General features: G+C 48.5%; 1 protein-coding gene across 5 annotated transcripts in view; it reads right to left on the bottom strand.

Moving 5' to 3' along the window:
* NEDD4L (NEDD4 like E3 ubiquitin protein ligase) overlaps nucleotides 1-15,731 on the bottom strand; it is a 344,189-nt gene extending 328,458 nt beyond the window's left edge. For 3 of the 5 annotated variants that reach the window (XM_027118612.1, XM_027118614.1, XM_027118616.1), the window contains exon 1: nucleotides 15,390-15,730. In XM_027118612.1, coding sequence (XP_026974413.1) covers nucleotides 15,390-15,437 — 48 coding nt within the window. In that variant the 5' untranslated portion in view covers nucleotides 15,438-15,730. Of the gene's footprint in view, nucleotides 1-15,389 lie in introns of all 5 variants that reach the window. The other 2 variants (XM_027118610.1, XM_027118611.1) reach the window with 1 other exon arrangement.
* Nucleotides 15,732-16,624: the final 893 nt, after the last annotated feature.

Genomic DNA, 16,624 nt, shown 5'->3' with positions numbered 1-16,624 from the left:
TCAAGCTTGATGCTCAGTTTAAAAGGTTAAAAAATTCTCAAATCTCCTCTCTGTGCTGTCTGAAATTCTCTGATTGATATTTCATTTACAGAAGTGTAAAACTAGGTCTACGGTCTATGGCACTAGCTGTCACCACGCTGGTTCCTTGGGGTTCCATGTGGGTCTGCTACCAGCTGTGTTTGATGTCGACTCAATTCTCCCACGCCTTTTTTTTTTTTTTTTTTTTTTTGCGGTACGCGGGCCTCTCACACTTGTGGCCTCTCCCGTTGCGGAGCACAGGCTCCGGACGCGCAGGCTCAGCGGCCATGGCTCACGGGCCCAGCCGCTCCGCGGCAGGTGGGATCTTCCCAGACCGGGGCACGAGCCCGCGTCCCCTGCATCGGCAGGCGGACTCTCAACCACTGCGCCACCAGGGAAGCCCTCTCCCACGCCTTTTTAACTGCAAATGGAAACTTCTGTTCACACGGCCAGGCACACAATTATTTGCCATTCACTGGGCAGCAGGACATCACTGGTGTATTAAGTCAATTTTGGTCCTATTTCCTTAGCTTGAGACACTGAAGGATCACTTACGGCGACACCAAGATGATGTCAAATGTAGGCCCAGAAATTCTACAGCTGTGATCACCTAAGAGCCGGCCCCTCGGCCTTCAGCCCAACCTCACTGCACGAGCCGATCCACTTTCTGCATCGCCTTCTCCCTCTCTGCCACAACCACACACACTGGTATCTCCCAACTGGAGAAAAGAAAACATCCTCCAGGACCCTGGCCCCTGCTTAGCTGCAGCCACGTCTCTTCACTCCTGTTCACGGCAAAATTCCTTTGAAGAGTTGCCTCTGCATGCCCACATTTCCTTCCTCTCCTGCCTGGGGCATCCCTTCCCCCACTCCTGATCACCAGGGCATCCACCTAGCCACGTCCACACACACTCACTGTCCTCCTGCCACCGGATGCTGCTGACCACTCCCACTACCCCACCCCACCCCCGCAGCCTTCCCGAGGCCACACGTGGTTAGAGGCCACGCCTCCTCGCCCAGACCTCCAAAGGCTGACAGACCCAGGGCCTGTGCTCTCCTCTCGCTAGTCCTCATTTCTCCGAGTTCCCAGGTCCCACAAGCTAACCACATGCTGAGGACCCCAACGTCCCACCCCTGCCCCGATAGCTCCACTGGGCTCCAGATGCTTACACCTACCTGCGCGCTGGCATTATCTGGAGGCTGAGTAGGTATGTTACTCTTAACCTAATCAAAACAGTCCTTTGGATTTCCCCATTTCCCCTTAATCTTCTTCCTCTCGAGATCTTCCTCTCGGTAACTGACCACCTAATTGCTCACACCATAATCCTGGGTGGTAACTCCATATCCCTCTATCAAGAGCCAGGCAATTCCTCCAAATACAGGCCAAATCCATCCACGTCACCACACTGCGCTGTGCCCTTCCCTGGACCCCAACCCACCACCACCTCTCGACCAACCAGTACTGGAGTTTCCGGACTGGTCTCCTTGCTTTCATTCTTGTCCTTGCCCCAACAGTCCTTTCTCCCCAGAGGTGCTTCAAGCCACAAATCAGATTCTGCTACTCCTCTGCTTAAAACCCTCCAATGGCTCCCCAACTGTGCTGAGAAACCCAGCCCTCTGGATCGGTCCCCTGTCCACACCCCCGACCATTGCCTGCCAGTACCCCTGCCCCCCATGCTCCAGCCAGGCTAATTCTCTCTCTGTTCCTCAAGCTTGTTGCCTCTGTGTTTGCTATCCCCACTGTCTGGAATATTCTGTCCCCAAACCTCAAGCAGCTGTCAACACCTCATTCAGCTCTCAGCTGAACTGCTGTTATAGTATACTATAAGTTCTTGAAGAGCGGGTGCACACCCATGGCACCCGGCGGGGGCACTTTGCCCCCCTCAGGGACGTGAAATTTGCAAAAACATGTCACAGCCTCTCCCTGATGCCGGGATGGCAAATGTTCACACCACCCAGCCTCACTGCTGCAACCCTTCATGCAACCCTTCATTCACCACGAAGGGCCTGATTCATGCTTAAGAGGCATCTGCTTCTGGGAAGAGGGATGCTGCGCTTCCCAGCATCAGACACCACTTCCTGTGTTTGGGGATTCCCACAGCGTGAGTTCTGGTGGGAGGCTGGGTCCATCTCCCACTACAGAAACCAAAAGTTTAAAAGGGGAAGAAACAGACTCGTCGCACCCCTCCCCCAGCAGCAAGGATGTAAGCCCATGGTTGTGGTGAGCCAATCAGAGGCTCCTGCCTGAGTTTTCCCACTAGGGACGCAAAGAGACAGTGGGCAGAAAAGAATCAGTGTAGCGGGCCTGAGGCTGCTATCCTTAGAAAGCCCACTTGCAAGATTGGCTGGCTTCCCTCCACTGATATAAACGTTCCCTAAATGCTAAGTGTGCCTCAGCGTGCCCAGACTGTGCAAACACCTGCCTTCCTTCTGGGAGCCTGGAATTTTAGTACATGGTAGGCAGAGGGCACTTACACAATCAGTCCCCAATAAAAAGCTTGGGCACTGAGTCTCTAATGAGATTCCCTGGTAGACAATGTTTCCTATACGTGATCACAGTAGCTGATAGAGGAATTAAGCACATCCTGTGTGACACCCCTGGAGGAGGCCTCTTGGAAGCTCCCGGCTGGTTTCCTCCGGATGTCACTCCGGGCATCTTTATCCAGCTTTACCGATTTTGCTTTGTTACCCTTTCACGTAATAAACTGTAACTGTCAGTGTACCCATTTCTGGGTCTTGTGAGTCCTGCTGAATCATGGAGACTGACAGCGGTTGTGAGGACCCGCAACACAAGTAGGAAATGAGAGAGTTGATGCAGCTACCGCAGGTGGAGCCCTGCCACACGGCATCCAGAGACGGGTGGGGAACACTGTCGGAGGTGGCATTCAGCGTCTAAGAGCCCTGGAGCCCTTGTCAGATGCTTCCTGCAGGCTCTCTGGCTGCAATTCTGGGTGTCCAGCCTCCCTTAGTCCCTGACCACTGCCCAGGTTTGGCTTTCCAGCTTTCCAGGTACTTCTGTGCTATGCAAAATGCCTTCAATAAATCCCTTTCTGCTCAAATTCATCAGAATTGGTCGCTGTTGCTTGCAATCAAGAGCCCTAACTATCACAGATTTTGTGATACAGTAGCATTATAAATAAAATTGGAATGCCCGAAGCGGGGTGGGGTAGGTGGAGGGTCCTGTGAGTCCCACAGTACCAGGCTGGAGAAGTTGGTCATTCTGAGCAGGTAAAGCAAAGGGAGAGTGAGTTTAAGTGCCCTGTTGTCTGTTGGACGCAAACTTTGTGCCTCTTCATCGGAGGCTATTTTTCGAATCACCCTGAGGCAGAAACAATGGGATGAGTAGGGCATAGAGACCTGTCACTAAAACACAGAAATTCCCAGAAGCACCGACTTCATCTAGATAAGATCACTGGCTGTCACTACCAGCCCATGGAATTGACTGGAAGCAAAAACACCCGGAACCTAAGTTTTCATGGGAGCAACACTGCCACGTATTCAGCTCAGATGATGCCAGCCTATGGCTGCTCAACTCCCAGACAAACCACCCTGCAGTTCCAAACCCACACCAAGCAGGACCCAAGAGGAGGCGCTCTGCCAGTTCCCATCCATCCAGGCACGGCTGTAGAAGACAAGGACCAAGGAGGATCCTCACACTGGACACAACGCAGCAGAGCCGGAAGCTGCCGGACTGGCTGACCAAGGCAGCAACTCATTACTCCTGTTCCGCCAGCAACCATCCACCCTGAGCTTCCCTATTTTCTCCCTCTCCAAACGGGAGGTTTATTGTAATAACCTGTTCCTTCTTCACCACTGGAGGCTGGATGGTTGGGGGGGAACATAACCAATTAAGCCATAGTCACTAGACCAAAAAAAAAACCTTCTTGCAGGTGGAAGAGAAGCGACAGTGTATCACCCAGAGATCCCTGCAATACTTAAATGAATATCTGGGTTGCCTCCCTGGGGAAAGGGAGCATGTGATTTCATGAAGTCATGGACATTTCTGAAGGTGGGTGAATTATCCAACAGGTGCACTATGGGCTGAAACAGTAAGGCAATAAAGGTAATTCCACCCCCTCTTTCCCACTGGCTGGTTGAGGGATGAGCAGAGCGAAGCTTCTGTGGGCCAGCGAGACACAACGAGAGATTTCCTGGGTGATTATGGGAATGAAATTTCATTTATCTTAAGCGGAAAGCCACAGGAAGCGATTATCTTTCCTCTGCAAGGAGGAAAAGAGAACAAAGCTCTAAGTGCCACTGGCAGCCACCCTCAGACCAATAAGGCCTCTGAACAGGGCCAGGCTGTAGATAGCGGAGTCATGAAAAACAAACTTGATTCCTCGATGATATCATTGAGCTGGCCCTTGTCCTACGGTCCAGGTGGGTACTTCTTAACAGACACATCATAACTGAACAAGAGAGATGAGGCTGGAGTCGCCATAACAACTATCAAGGAGCTACCATAACACACAAGTTGAGATTGGCCAACTCAAGTGCCACAATTCTAAGATACCATCACCTGTAAGCTGTAACTTTGGGGAGGATGGGGGATACGGAGGAGATAAGTGTGCAAGGAACCTACCACCATATTAAACACACTTATCAACACTAAAAGGCTGATGGAAGGGGGATAGAGCGATGTCCCAGGTTAGATGTAACATAGTATTTGCCAACTCTGTCCTTCCGTTCAGGAAGGAACGACCATGAAACATACCCTGGGAAACAATGACACTTGAGGGACGTTACTCAAGGGACGTTACTTAGCTTGAAGGCAAAACAAAGAAGAGCTTCCAGCCACTCTGTTATGTGTCCCTATGACTATAGCTATTCAGTTGTCACCTTGATATCTAAACGCTACTCAAGGCTGCAATTAGGTAACGACAAGACCTCTCACTCGAAACCCAAGAAAACAAAATACAGAGAAACAAATTTGAGTTTGATCACAGGTCACCATTTTCATAGTACACACATGAAAAAGTCAGAACACTACTATAGATTTAAATGACTTTAATGCAACTGTAGTGCCCTGAAGGATGAAAAATCATACGTGTCTACAGTGGAGAAAATGAAACATCTAGTTTGCAAGCTGCTGGTGAAAAGAAGATTGGATCTACCAGCCACTTTTTCTGAAAAAATAACCAACCTTTTACCTCTCCCCTCCACTTCCCACCTTGGGAGGCTACTGAAAGGCACAAGTGGCAACGCAACGACCTTGATGTCCTCAGATACAAAGCACAAAGCAGGGCGTTGATAAAATGTGCCCAACTGAGCAAACACTATAATATCTGGATGGAACAAGTGCTCTAATTTTACCCAAAGCCTGAAGCACATGCATTTGGGAGGTTTCTTTCTACCTCATTTTCAGACTTATTCTTATGTTAAGAAAAAAAAAAAGTTTGTTGTAGAAATATAGAAAACATTAAGCAAGCAAAAAAGACAAGAAAAAGTACCTGTAATTCCTTTTCTTAAAGATAACTGCCATTAACATCATGGGTTATATTCCTGGTCATTTTCCTATGCATAAACACCTTTTTTTTTTTTTTTCGGTACGCGGGCCTCTCACTGTTGTGGCCTCTCCCGTTGCAGAGCACAGGCTCCGGACGCGCAGGCTCAGCGGCCATGGCTCACGGGCCCAGCTGCTCCGCGGCATGTGGGATCTTCTCGGACCAGGGCAGGAACCCGTGTCCCCTGCATCGGCAGGCGGACTCTCAACCACTGCGCCACCAGGGAAGCCCTATGCATAAACACTTTTAACCACAATAGGATTCTACTGTTTTGGAGAAACAGCACACCCAGTGTTTTGTAACCTACTTTTCCCACGTACTATTATATTACTGTCATCTCCATGTTATTAAATATTCTTCAATATCTCCCCACCCCCTCTCCCATCCTTGTGGCTGCACAATAAATACCCTTCTCCATCTCACTTCTCCCAGCAAAGGAGGAAAAGCTCTTAGTTCCAGCTTAAATGTTCTCTTTCACTGAGAGTGGCATGGACATATATACACTACCAAATGTAAAAATAGCTAGCTAGTGGGAAGCAGCCGCATCACACAGGGAGATCAGCTCGGTGCTTTGTGTCCACCTAGAGGGGTGGGATAGGGAGGGTGGAGGGAGATGCAAGAGGGAGGGGATATGGGGATATATGTACACGTATAGCTGATTCACTTTGTGATACAGCAAAAACTAACACACCATTGTAAAGCAATTATACTCCAATAAAGATGTTAAAAAATATATTTAAAAAAATCATCATGTTGTAGACCTTAAGCTTATACAATGTTATATGTCAAGTATATCTCAATAAACCTGAAGAAATTCCATTTAAAAAAAAATGTTCTCTTTCACTAATAACACGCACTGACAATTAAGACCTCTATTCCAAAGGCAGGCAGCGCAGCCCATATCAACTTCTCAGTTATCCGCAAAAACATACTCTGGAACTCAAAATCAACAGAGTTCAGCTAACTCTAGTTACAGCTTAATTCAAGAACCACGTTCATTTATCCTCAGGAGTTAACAGGTGAGAAGGAAATACAGCCAGTTCCAAGTTTAAAAACCAACTTACTGTTAATTACAGCTGCTTCCTAATCATCACACACAGTATACAAAGCACAAAAGGAATGAGAAGAAAGGATAGAAGGAAGCAAACTGATGCTCGGTTTTGCTTTTTTTTTTAAACCCCACACTCCTTCCCCTTTCCTTACCAAATTGCCAATGAAGATGAAGTTAGCACTCTGGTGACACCCGAAGATAAACCACTGATTAACTGAGAGAGGAAAAAAATGGAAACTTAGAAAAGAAGCACCGGATATTTAACGGATTCCCATTCTTCGAGAGCTGATAGTAGCTGGGAGAGTCGGAAGTATGTAGAGCTTCTAATTGAGCGGGATACACATCCACCCACTTTTTCTCATGCATAGTTAATACTGAGTGCTTACGAAGCAAAATAAGTCTCTAAGTACCATCGGCTTGCTTTCATTTTCTGGGAAAACCAGACCAAGGTGACTTCCAGCACTAAAAAGCAAAACTTAATACATGTAAATAAAAACTAACCCTTTCGATACAAACATCTTCAGTTAAACAACAGGAAAAGTCAGTAGAGAGGATCTTCGTCGTCTGCTCCATTACCTGGGACCCAAGCCTGTCTTCCCTGGAGTCCCCGCATTGGTGACACCTAACACGGTGGCCAATATGTACATTCAAAACTTTAAGTCACACAGATCGCCAAAAACCTGTTTAACTTTGAAGTTTTAAACATTAAAACAGATGCTCAACTGGGGCTGCTCCACGTGACCTCCAGCCAGGTGGGCGTGAATTGTCCCTCTTTCTTGCTGCAGCTGCCTCACTACTATGACAACCCACAAGGGCAAGTCCAGCTTTACAAAGTGCTCTAAAAGACACGAAGTGTGATCCAGAACTGCGCCTGAGGAGACCAGGAAGAGCCGGGCCTTGAACAAGGCTGAAAATGGGAAATATAATTAAAATATGAAAACTGTATTAACAAAGGCAAGAATCAGAGGCACAAAAAAAAAAAAAAAAAAAAGAATCACAAGAGGCACAGCTCAGGCCCTTGTCGCTGTTCCACAGGGTCCCCACCCAGGTCTGCTCCCTCAGTCCGGAGGGACCTAGTCACACAGATGGAACACACTGTCTCCATCTGGAAGACAGAGGTGACCTCAGAGGTGACCTAAGCCACTCAAGTGGCGCAGTGGTTGAGAGTCCGCCTGCCGATGCGGGGGACACAGGTTCGTGCCCCGGTCCGGGAGGATCCTACATGCCGCGGAGCGGCTGGGCCCGTGAGCCATGGCCGCTGAGCCTGTGCGTCCGGAGCCTGTGCTCCGCAACGGGAGAGGCCACAACAGTGAGAGGCCCGCGTACCGCAAAAAAAAAAAAAAATTCACTTCAGCATTATCTGGGAAGCCCTGACAAGTCCCGGGTGATGGGCCACCACCCTAACCAGCAATGGGACTATTCCCTGGGTGTGTTCATCCCCTGCATGGGGCCACCATCCCTACAAACCCCGCCAGGGGGCATCTTCACAGGATGGATTTCACGTCGCAGCATTTTACACTAAAAGAAAAGTCATTTTTGAATGGCCCTTTTTTCCTGGTGAATAGGAAGCATAAAAAGAATACGAAGTCTCTCAGTGGACGCCTGCCTGCCAAGAAGTCACCAAACAGTGAATTTGATGACAGCAAGGGAATCTGATAGCCTCACCATTAAATTTGGCCAGTTTTGAATCAATACGGGACTCTGAACTCAGGGAAAAAAAGTCGACCAAAGCGTCAAATTCAAGCTCATTACCTGGGACGTGCTTATGTAACACAGCTCTTCTCACCTAAAGCCTAATTCAGGCCACACGGGTTCAGAATAAAACATTATGCCTATAGGAGATCTTATATTTCCATGAAATAAGTGTCCCAGATCTCTAAGCACTGCTTTTCTCTCTGCCGGAACCTGAGCCGCGGTCTTGCCTCAGGAACCAAGAATATCTCCAGCAATTCAATACCCGGGAGTAGTGAAGATTGTTAGTTTCTCTCAAAGTCAATGACAGCAATCATGAAACGGTCTGTACAATGCAAGGAGAATTATTCAGAAGTCCTTATGCACCCAAGAAGAAAGGATGTGACAGTGGTTCTCAAAGGACCTTTCCTGTGTGTTTGTATGTTATGGGGGCTTTTTCCCCCAAATCCAAATGCCTGTCCCTCCCCCAAATTTTAATATGTTCTGAATAAGAGGAACCCTGAAAAACTTGGAAAACAGATGATTCCTGATACTGCCCACAATGAGAAATATCACTTTAAGTGTTTTTAGTAAAGAACTGACTTTTTAGTTAACAGGCGAATATTGTTTTCTAAATCTAGTTTCTTTATCCTCATCTCTAAAGTATCCTCCCATTTCTATATTCCACCAACAAGCAACGCCAACAGTAACATCATTAAACAGGAACAGTACAAACGTTGCCACCTATAGTCGGAAAATGAAATATATTTGTTTATACTGTGACCTGGAAGAGAAACAATATAAAAACAGAAAGTAACACTGTCACACTTCTCATGCTCTTCCTTAATCCTACGACCTTAATACTTATCATCATCATATGACTCGTTTATTATTTTAATCCTCTTTTACATGGATTGTCAAAAGATCACTATGTAGTCAGGTTTATTACCAATTCCCAAATCTATCAGTAGGACAGAAACACTTACTCAAAGACCTACCACATCAAAATGCTTAAAAACTCCAGTTAGGGTCTCTTTTGACTGCTGTTACTTGTCTAGGACCCAAAATTCAAAAGCAGCAATAAAACCTGTTTAAACGTCTTCTTAACTCAAAATTAAAAATTTAATATGATCTCAATCTATCACAGAGAAATTAATTTGTTTCTTCCACCAGTCACATACTACCATGTTTTTATGGTATTATATAAATAACTGCACAATACAGAAAGGTTATGAATTATCAATGAACATACAGTTTCTTCCCTTTGGGGTGCGTGCAGAAGCAATGTAGCAGGAATTCTAAAGTACTGCTGTGATGATGTCACATTCCAAAACCATTCTTAACGTCAGGGGTTTCTTTCTTGAGATTATTCATATTTCTCCTGAACGTATACCAAGCATACGGATGCTCCCACAATTCCCAAACAACTTTCCAAGGAAGTTTCCTTGGTGATGTGGGCACTCGCTGCATTGAAGAGACAGGTGCCCAGGCCCCATTCAATCACTTCCCTTTAAATTGCATTCTGGGGACTTCCCTGGTGGTCCAGTGGTTAGGACTCTGCACTTCCACTGAAGGGGGCAAGGGTTCAATCCCTGGTTGGGAAACTAAGATCCCGCAAGCCTCATGGCGAGGCCAAAAAAATGAAATATAATAAAATTTAAATTAAATTGCATTCCACATGGAAAAGAACTTGCAGTCATCTGAGGATTCCCATTTGCCACTCTCCTCATGCCTTTGACCAAAAAATTGTATTCCTTAAGGAAACTACTTTTCAGTGAGGACATAATTCAAATAAACATTCTGACTATAAAATTCAGCAGACTATACATTAGAATGTCAATTTCTTGCAAATTCCATAGACTCCTTGAAGCAAAGAAAAACCAACAGAGAGGAGAATTTAAAACAATACGTTAGGGCTTCCCTGGTGGCGCAGTGGTTGAGAGTCCGTCTGCCGATGCAGGGGACGCGGGTTCGTGCCCCGGTCCGGGAAGATCCCACATGCCGCAGAGCGGCTGGGCCCGTGAGCCATGGCCGCTGAGCCTGCGCGTCCAGAGCCTGCGCTCCGCAACGGGAGAGGCCACAGCAGTGAGAGGCGCGCGTACCGCAAAACAAAGCAAAACAAAACCAGTACATTATATTGGCCAATTTTAAAAACTGCTTTCAAATGTCACCATAAAACCTAGGCCCTTTTAGGATCTGTTTCTCAAATGTTAGCAGTAATGACACATGTAACTGGGGTAGCCCATGTCCTGGGTAGAGAGCTCCCCGATCAGCAGGGATAGGCCTGACTCCAGCAGGCACTTGGAGCTGGAATGAAGGGACAAGGCTTATGTTCCTCTGAGAAGTGGCCTCTCAGCATCCTCCTTCAGATCCAAACAATACCCAAACTGTAATTTCTGAAAGCAATCTTGTGACCATTTTTTGCACAGCTGCAAAGATGGCCTGCAGGGTTTCTCAAGTAATCTCTAGAAAACACACATGGACCACATTCTATACATTAACGACTATTCTCAATTACTCACATGTGGCTAATCAGGTGGCCCAGCAGCTAGGTTCCCTGTTTCTTCTCTGCTGATGTCCACTTAAGAGCATTTCCCTTATGCTAGCCCTTTTCTCTGAGACAGAAGAGCAGGAATCTGAGTGGAGCTGACTTTAAATTATTGACTGGACGTTCCCGGTAGTGCAGTTGTTAAGAACCCGCAGATGGGGTTCGATCCCTGGTTTGGGAATATGCCTCAGAGCAACTAAGCCCGTGCGCCACAACTACTGAGCCTGAATTCTAGAGCCTGTGAGCCACAACTACTGAGCCCATGTGCCACAACTCCTGAAGCCCACACGCCTAGAGTCCGTGCTCCGCAACAAGAGAAGCCACCGAAATGAGAAGCCCGCGCAGCGCGAAGAAGAGTAGCCCCTGCTCACCACAACTAGAGAAAGCCCACAGACAGCAACGAAGACACAACACAGTCACAAAAAAAAATTACTGACTGATGGGGCGTGGTGTTTGAAACTGATGACCCAGGGTTATCCCAGGCTTCCGGTTAGAGTAAGTAATAAATTCTAACACATCCTTGTTTTCATATTTTAACATCTCTGAAATAATGATGCTTCATGAAATCAACAGTATTATCACAGCTTGATAGCTTTTCTTTTCTTAGTGGTCGACAAAAGAGTGGTGCATCTTAAAATTGACAGCATCTTGGAGTAAAGAAAATACTATATCTATGCCAAAGGTTAACCTTAAATGTTTGTTATGAAGCGGGTAATTATATGCAAATGAGCAAGAAGACTCCTAAGACTATAGGAGAAGAAGAGACCGTGGCAACTGTAGCACAGCTGCCACATCTCAAGGGCCACAACTCAGACCCATTAACTTGCCAGGTGAGAATGTAGCCCCAATGAAGTCAGATTTTTACCATTTTCCATGAAAATTCCCAAGATTTAAAACACTATGGAGATAATACTAAGCAGGGTCCCTGGTCAACTGTGGCCAGAAGCCATCAGTTTACAACCCCTGACATTTATCTCCTACATTATCCTGAATAACTTAGTTATGAAGACTTTTCAAGTACTTGGAAGAGAGGGAGCATGTTAAAAACTAGGGTTGTGGAATCAACAGAACTGGGTTCAAATCCTGGCTCTACAACTTAACTCGCCCTGGGTCCTTATGCAGGTCACTTAACCTCTCTGAGCCTCCATTCATCTGTAAATCATAGCACACCTCACTGGGTTCTTACAACAATTAAATGAGACGGTAAGTGCATAAAGGCTTAACACAGTGCCAGGTGTAGAGAAAACATATGAAACGTTAGCCAACTATCCTTATTTGCATAAAATAAAGAGGGAGGGTGTCAAAGTATCATCCCACGTCAGCCTGGCCTTCGTCTCTATGCCATTTGTTTCATTCTAACCGCCAAAAAATGTAAATGCCATATCTAAGGAAAAAGTTATCAAACTTTCACTCACCAGAAAATCTTGTAAATAAAGGATACCTTTCTGAGATGCTGTAATAAAAGATTTCAGAAGGTTAACAGCAACATTCACGAGTAAACTATGCCAAAATGGGCTGCAGCTTGCCAAAAAATAAACAAAAACAAAAAACCACCAAGGAACTAAGCCAAATGCAGAAACTAGTCCAAACTGTTCTGATTCCAAATCAAATCTGATCCTGGGCCCTGAATCAGAAATTTGCTTAATCTGCTAATCCCTCCAATACCAAAAGCCCTTCGTCTGATAGCAATTTCCAATTTGATTACCTAAATGGACTTAATTTGAATCCGGGTGAATATGAACTATAATTCACCAGAGGAACCCCAGCCAGAAAGGCACAATAAAAAATAAACAGCACATGCACTCACACAAGCAAAGCCCACATTTAATCCCTTTCATTTGACAAGCTGGACAGACCTAGGAACAATGCCCTCTGTCTTGGCATCCCGCGATTTTCTGGGTTAATGCAATGCTTCATCACCAGCAGTGCTTAGAGCTAAAGCGTCTTTCTGTGACGGGCTACAACTAAGTGCATGCCAAACACACGATAATGCTTTTCACCAACCTTCAATGAAAATACAAACTTTTATGAAATTTGCTAGGTACGAATGCCTATTTAGCTAAGAGGTTTATAAGGTGACTCTTCCACACAGCAATCAAAATATCTTTGTGATGATCTACAGCACACCAACTGTATGAGCTGAAGCGAACGCCTTGGGAAAACAACCCTGCTGTTTGTTTCATCAGGCATCTACTTTAAGAGCCTGTTAAAATCTTCCATTTGTTTTCTTACACAGGCTAACTCAGGAAGACAAAACAAGCTGTTCAAATTCAACAATTTCTTGTTAATATTCCACGAAGGCAATCCCTGATCTTCCGAAGGGCAACCTGACAGCATGAAACCTCCCATAAAAAGCAAATACCATAAAAATGTGAAGTCATCAAAACAGCCCTGCCTTTTTTTTTTTCCTCACCACTGGTAAGGCAAGCTGAAAAGGGAAGACAGATGTGACCTGTCTTTTGGAATAGTGTGTGGAACTAAATAGTATCACCAACATGGCCACCACTCAATCAATCAATATAATGTCCTCATCACCTCTTGCTATTCCCTATACAGCCCTAAATTCCCCTCCAGCAACATACAGGAGTGAACCCAGTCATACACAAACACACACACTCACACACCCTGATTCTGTTTACATTCCATCCTTCACTTTTGCCCCAGACACCAATTAAGATCATCAGTATTAACTCACCTAGACAAAAGTGGTAAGATGTGCTCTGGGTCGATTCTGACACTAACTGTAAATGCAGACAAAGCAGAAACTACACTGACATGCATGTGATTCATTTATCCAGCTGCTTTTCCCAAAACGCTCTTTAAGAATTCTCTTTTCCAGGGATTTTTAATAATAATCATAATAAGTCATTTTTTTAAAAAGACCTAAGATGAAAGGCAGCTGTCTTCATGCCCCTTTGTTTGGGAATGTGTATCTCACCACCTTTCTAAAAGCTCACTGCCTGCCCTCTACCGCTACTAATTAAATGGAGAAGTAGAGAATGAAAGAGTAAGCTCCTCAAAGAGAAAACAGGGAGAGGAGATCCCCCTGGGTAAGTGAAACACTGTTACTTTTCACCCATCCTCAGGTAAGTGCACAAAAGGGGGGGAAATATTTTACAAGAGCCCAGCATGGCAAAATGATCGGAAACGCCAATCACATTATTTGCATTGCGATCATTCTTTGATAAAATAAATACCACAGCAAGCTTTACCTAGCAACATTAAGGGGGGGAACATACCCACACCACCTTCTCCACCCTAAAACACCTATTCCATTACACACTTACGGAGCGCGCGCGCGCGCACACACACACACACACTACCAGGGTGGGAGAGAAGCCATAACGTGGTCGTGTCTATTAACCCCACCCCTATCGCCAGAGAAAGAGGGGATCTCAGAAAAGAAAGGAGAGGAAGAAAGAGAAACCCAGAAATCCTTGAATTTCCAGACATTAACTTATCATGAAATGCACAACCAGGATAGGAAATACCTCCCCGCTGAGTAATGCCTCTTGGGTTGTAAATTCACCTCTCGAAAGGGGAGCCAGACCTAAACGCGCGCCCCGCCAGATGGCAAACCCCTCCTACCTGCTCCATCCAGCTTGCCCGTCACGCCGCGCCAGCGACAGCCGCCCACCCCACTTTTGGCAGAGCAACACACTAATAAGACCCGAGCGTGGCTGGTCGGGAGAGGTCTAAGCAGTGATGTAGCAGGATCTTCTCAAAAGGGGGGAGTGGGAACCGGCGAGGAGAGAGTGAGGGTAAAAACAAAGCCCTTTCCAGGCGAAACGACAGCCTCGGGGGCGTGGCTTACTTAATTCGCTTCATCAATAAAAAGGATCAATTGAGCTTTCCTCTCTCCACCCACCCCGGAGGTGCTGGATCCCGGAGAGGGAAAAAAAAAATGGCAGGGCTGCAAGCTTCCCCCAAGTTTCCAGCAGCACCTGCCCCCATCCTAGATCTCCTCCCCCCACCAAAAAGACCCCGAAATCCACACTCCTGGCTTTAGACTCTGCAAGACAGAGGGTCGGACACGCACAGCTCAGAACGTTTCACTCTCTCCCACCGTAACAAGCACACACGCATCAGAACACTTGCTGACACCATCATTAGAAAGTTCCAGGGGGAGACAATCCAGGTTTTGCCGCGGCCCCGGGCTCCCCCGCGCGGCGCGGGTCTCCAGCCCGCGACCCAGACGTGACACACGTCATGGACTCCCGGGCTGCAGGGGCGAAAGGCGGAAAGTTGCCCCACAGCCCCAAGAGACGCGGCTTGGAGGAAAGGAACACGCGGGCTGAGAAGCGCACGCGCCCTCCTTCCACCCAAAGGCGGGGAGCGGCAAGTGAACCCCAGGCTCGCTGGGCGTCGCGCCGCTTTATTTACAAACAATGCGCAGGGCCGGGGGGGGAGGGGCGGCAGGCTCGGGGCGGAAGAAGCGAGCACCCCACCGGGACCCCGCTCCCGGACGCTCCCGCCTTTGGGGTCCCCCTTCAGGGGCGGGGGACGCGCACCCAAGGGGTCGTCCCACTCCCCACTCCCTGCCGCCGCCGGACAGGAACCTCCCGGGGAGTCCCGTCGGGAAGGGGGCGCAGCTCACCTCGTCTTCCGAAAGTCCGTAGACCGCCTCCCCAAGCCCGGTCGCCATGGAGCCGGCCCCCCGCGCGGGATCAGACGTGCTCCCGGGCTGCTGGGCTGCGGCGCGGGCGGCCAGGTCTTCCCTCCTCCTCCGGGGCCGTCCGGCCCTGCGCGCGTCCCGCCGGGCGCCGGCAGGTGAGGGAGCCCGAGCGCGTGCGCCCCGGCCGCTGCCTGCGCCGCTTCCTCCCGGAAGGCTGCGGGGCCTTGCGGGCCGGCGGTCCCGAGAGCGCGGCGTGCAGCGGGCGGCGGCGGCGCAGCGCCCGCCGGGCTTTCCCTCCCTCCCAGCTCGCCCGCCGCTCTCCGCCCCTCTCCGAGCCTGCTCTCTGATCTCTGGAACCCGGCTCGTCCGCCCCCACGCTCGCTCCCTCTCGGCCCCCGCTCTCCCCGCCCCCTCCTCCGCCTCCTCCCGCCCCGCGCTCAGAGGGGATCCTCCCCGCCTCGCCGGGGCGGGCACACGCGCCCCCCAAGCCAATCACAGGCCGGGCTGGGGGGCGGGCCGCGGGCGCGGGGGCGATGGAGTTCGGCCCCAGTGCCCACCCCACCCCCTCGCTCCCCTGCGGTTCCCCGCGGACTCCCCAGCCGTGAAGCGGGTCCCCTCGGAGCTGACCCACCCTCCCCTCCCGCTCCCGCTTTCCCTCCGCTTTGGGGAGCGGGCGGGTTGGGCATTTGGGGCCGCTGAAGGCATTTTCCACAAGAAAGTCCATTTCTCTTCCCCGAGGTCTTTTCACCAAGACCCCTGAGCTCGCCGTAATTGTTAAAGGGGGGAAGATGGATGTTTCTGGACCCCTTTAAATTGTTGGCAAGCTCAACTTCGGTGCTTTGTCGGCGCCCCGGCGCCGATCCGCCTGGCCCGGCCGCCAGCCGGGAAGAGGCTGCCCCGGTGTGGCCGCAAGTCGCTACTGCCTTGTCAACCTTACACGGAACAAAACCAACACAGCGCCCGCTCTGAGTACACACCCACCCACTCGAAAACAGCGTGATTCTTTGAAGAAAAGGCAGCTCTTTTGTGAGCCGCAACGTGAAATCTCAGACTCAAGTTTAAGGTAATCCTCTGCATATGCAAACCATTAAGACGTCCTATTAGCCACGGTAGGAATTCTTCCCACATCCCAGCTACTGTTTGTCTAGCAAGCAGTTCATTTAATCCATCAGATTTATAGGAACGCCAGAGACTAGTTTAAATAAGAGAGAAATTCG

This window comes from Aethalodelphis obliquidens, unplaced genomic scaffold, assembly GCF_003676395.1.
Source record: "Aethalodelphis obliquidens isolate GAN/ISIS:26980383/991018 unplaced genomic scaffold, ASM367639v1 scaffold19, whole genome shotgun sequence".
NCBI classification, from domain to species: domain Eukaryota; kingdom Metazoa; phylum Chordata; class Mammalia; order Artiodactyla; family Delphinidae; genus Aethalodelphis; species Aethalodelphis obliquidens.
Note: the sequence above shows the minus strand (reverse complement) of the source record. Positions and strands in the feature narration are given on the sequence as shown.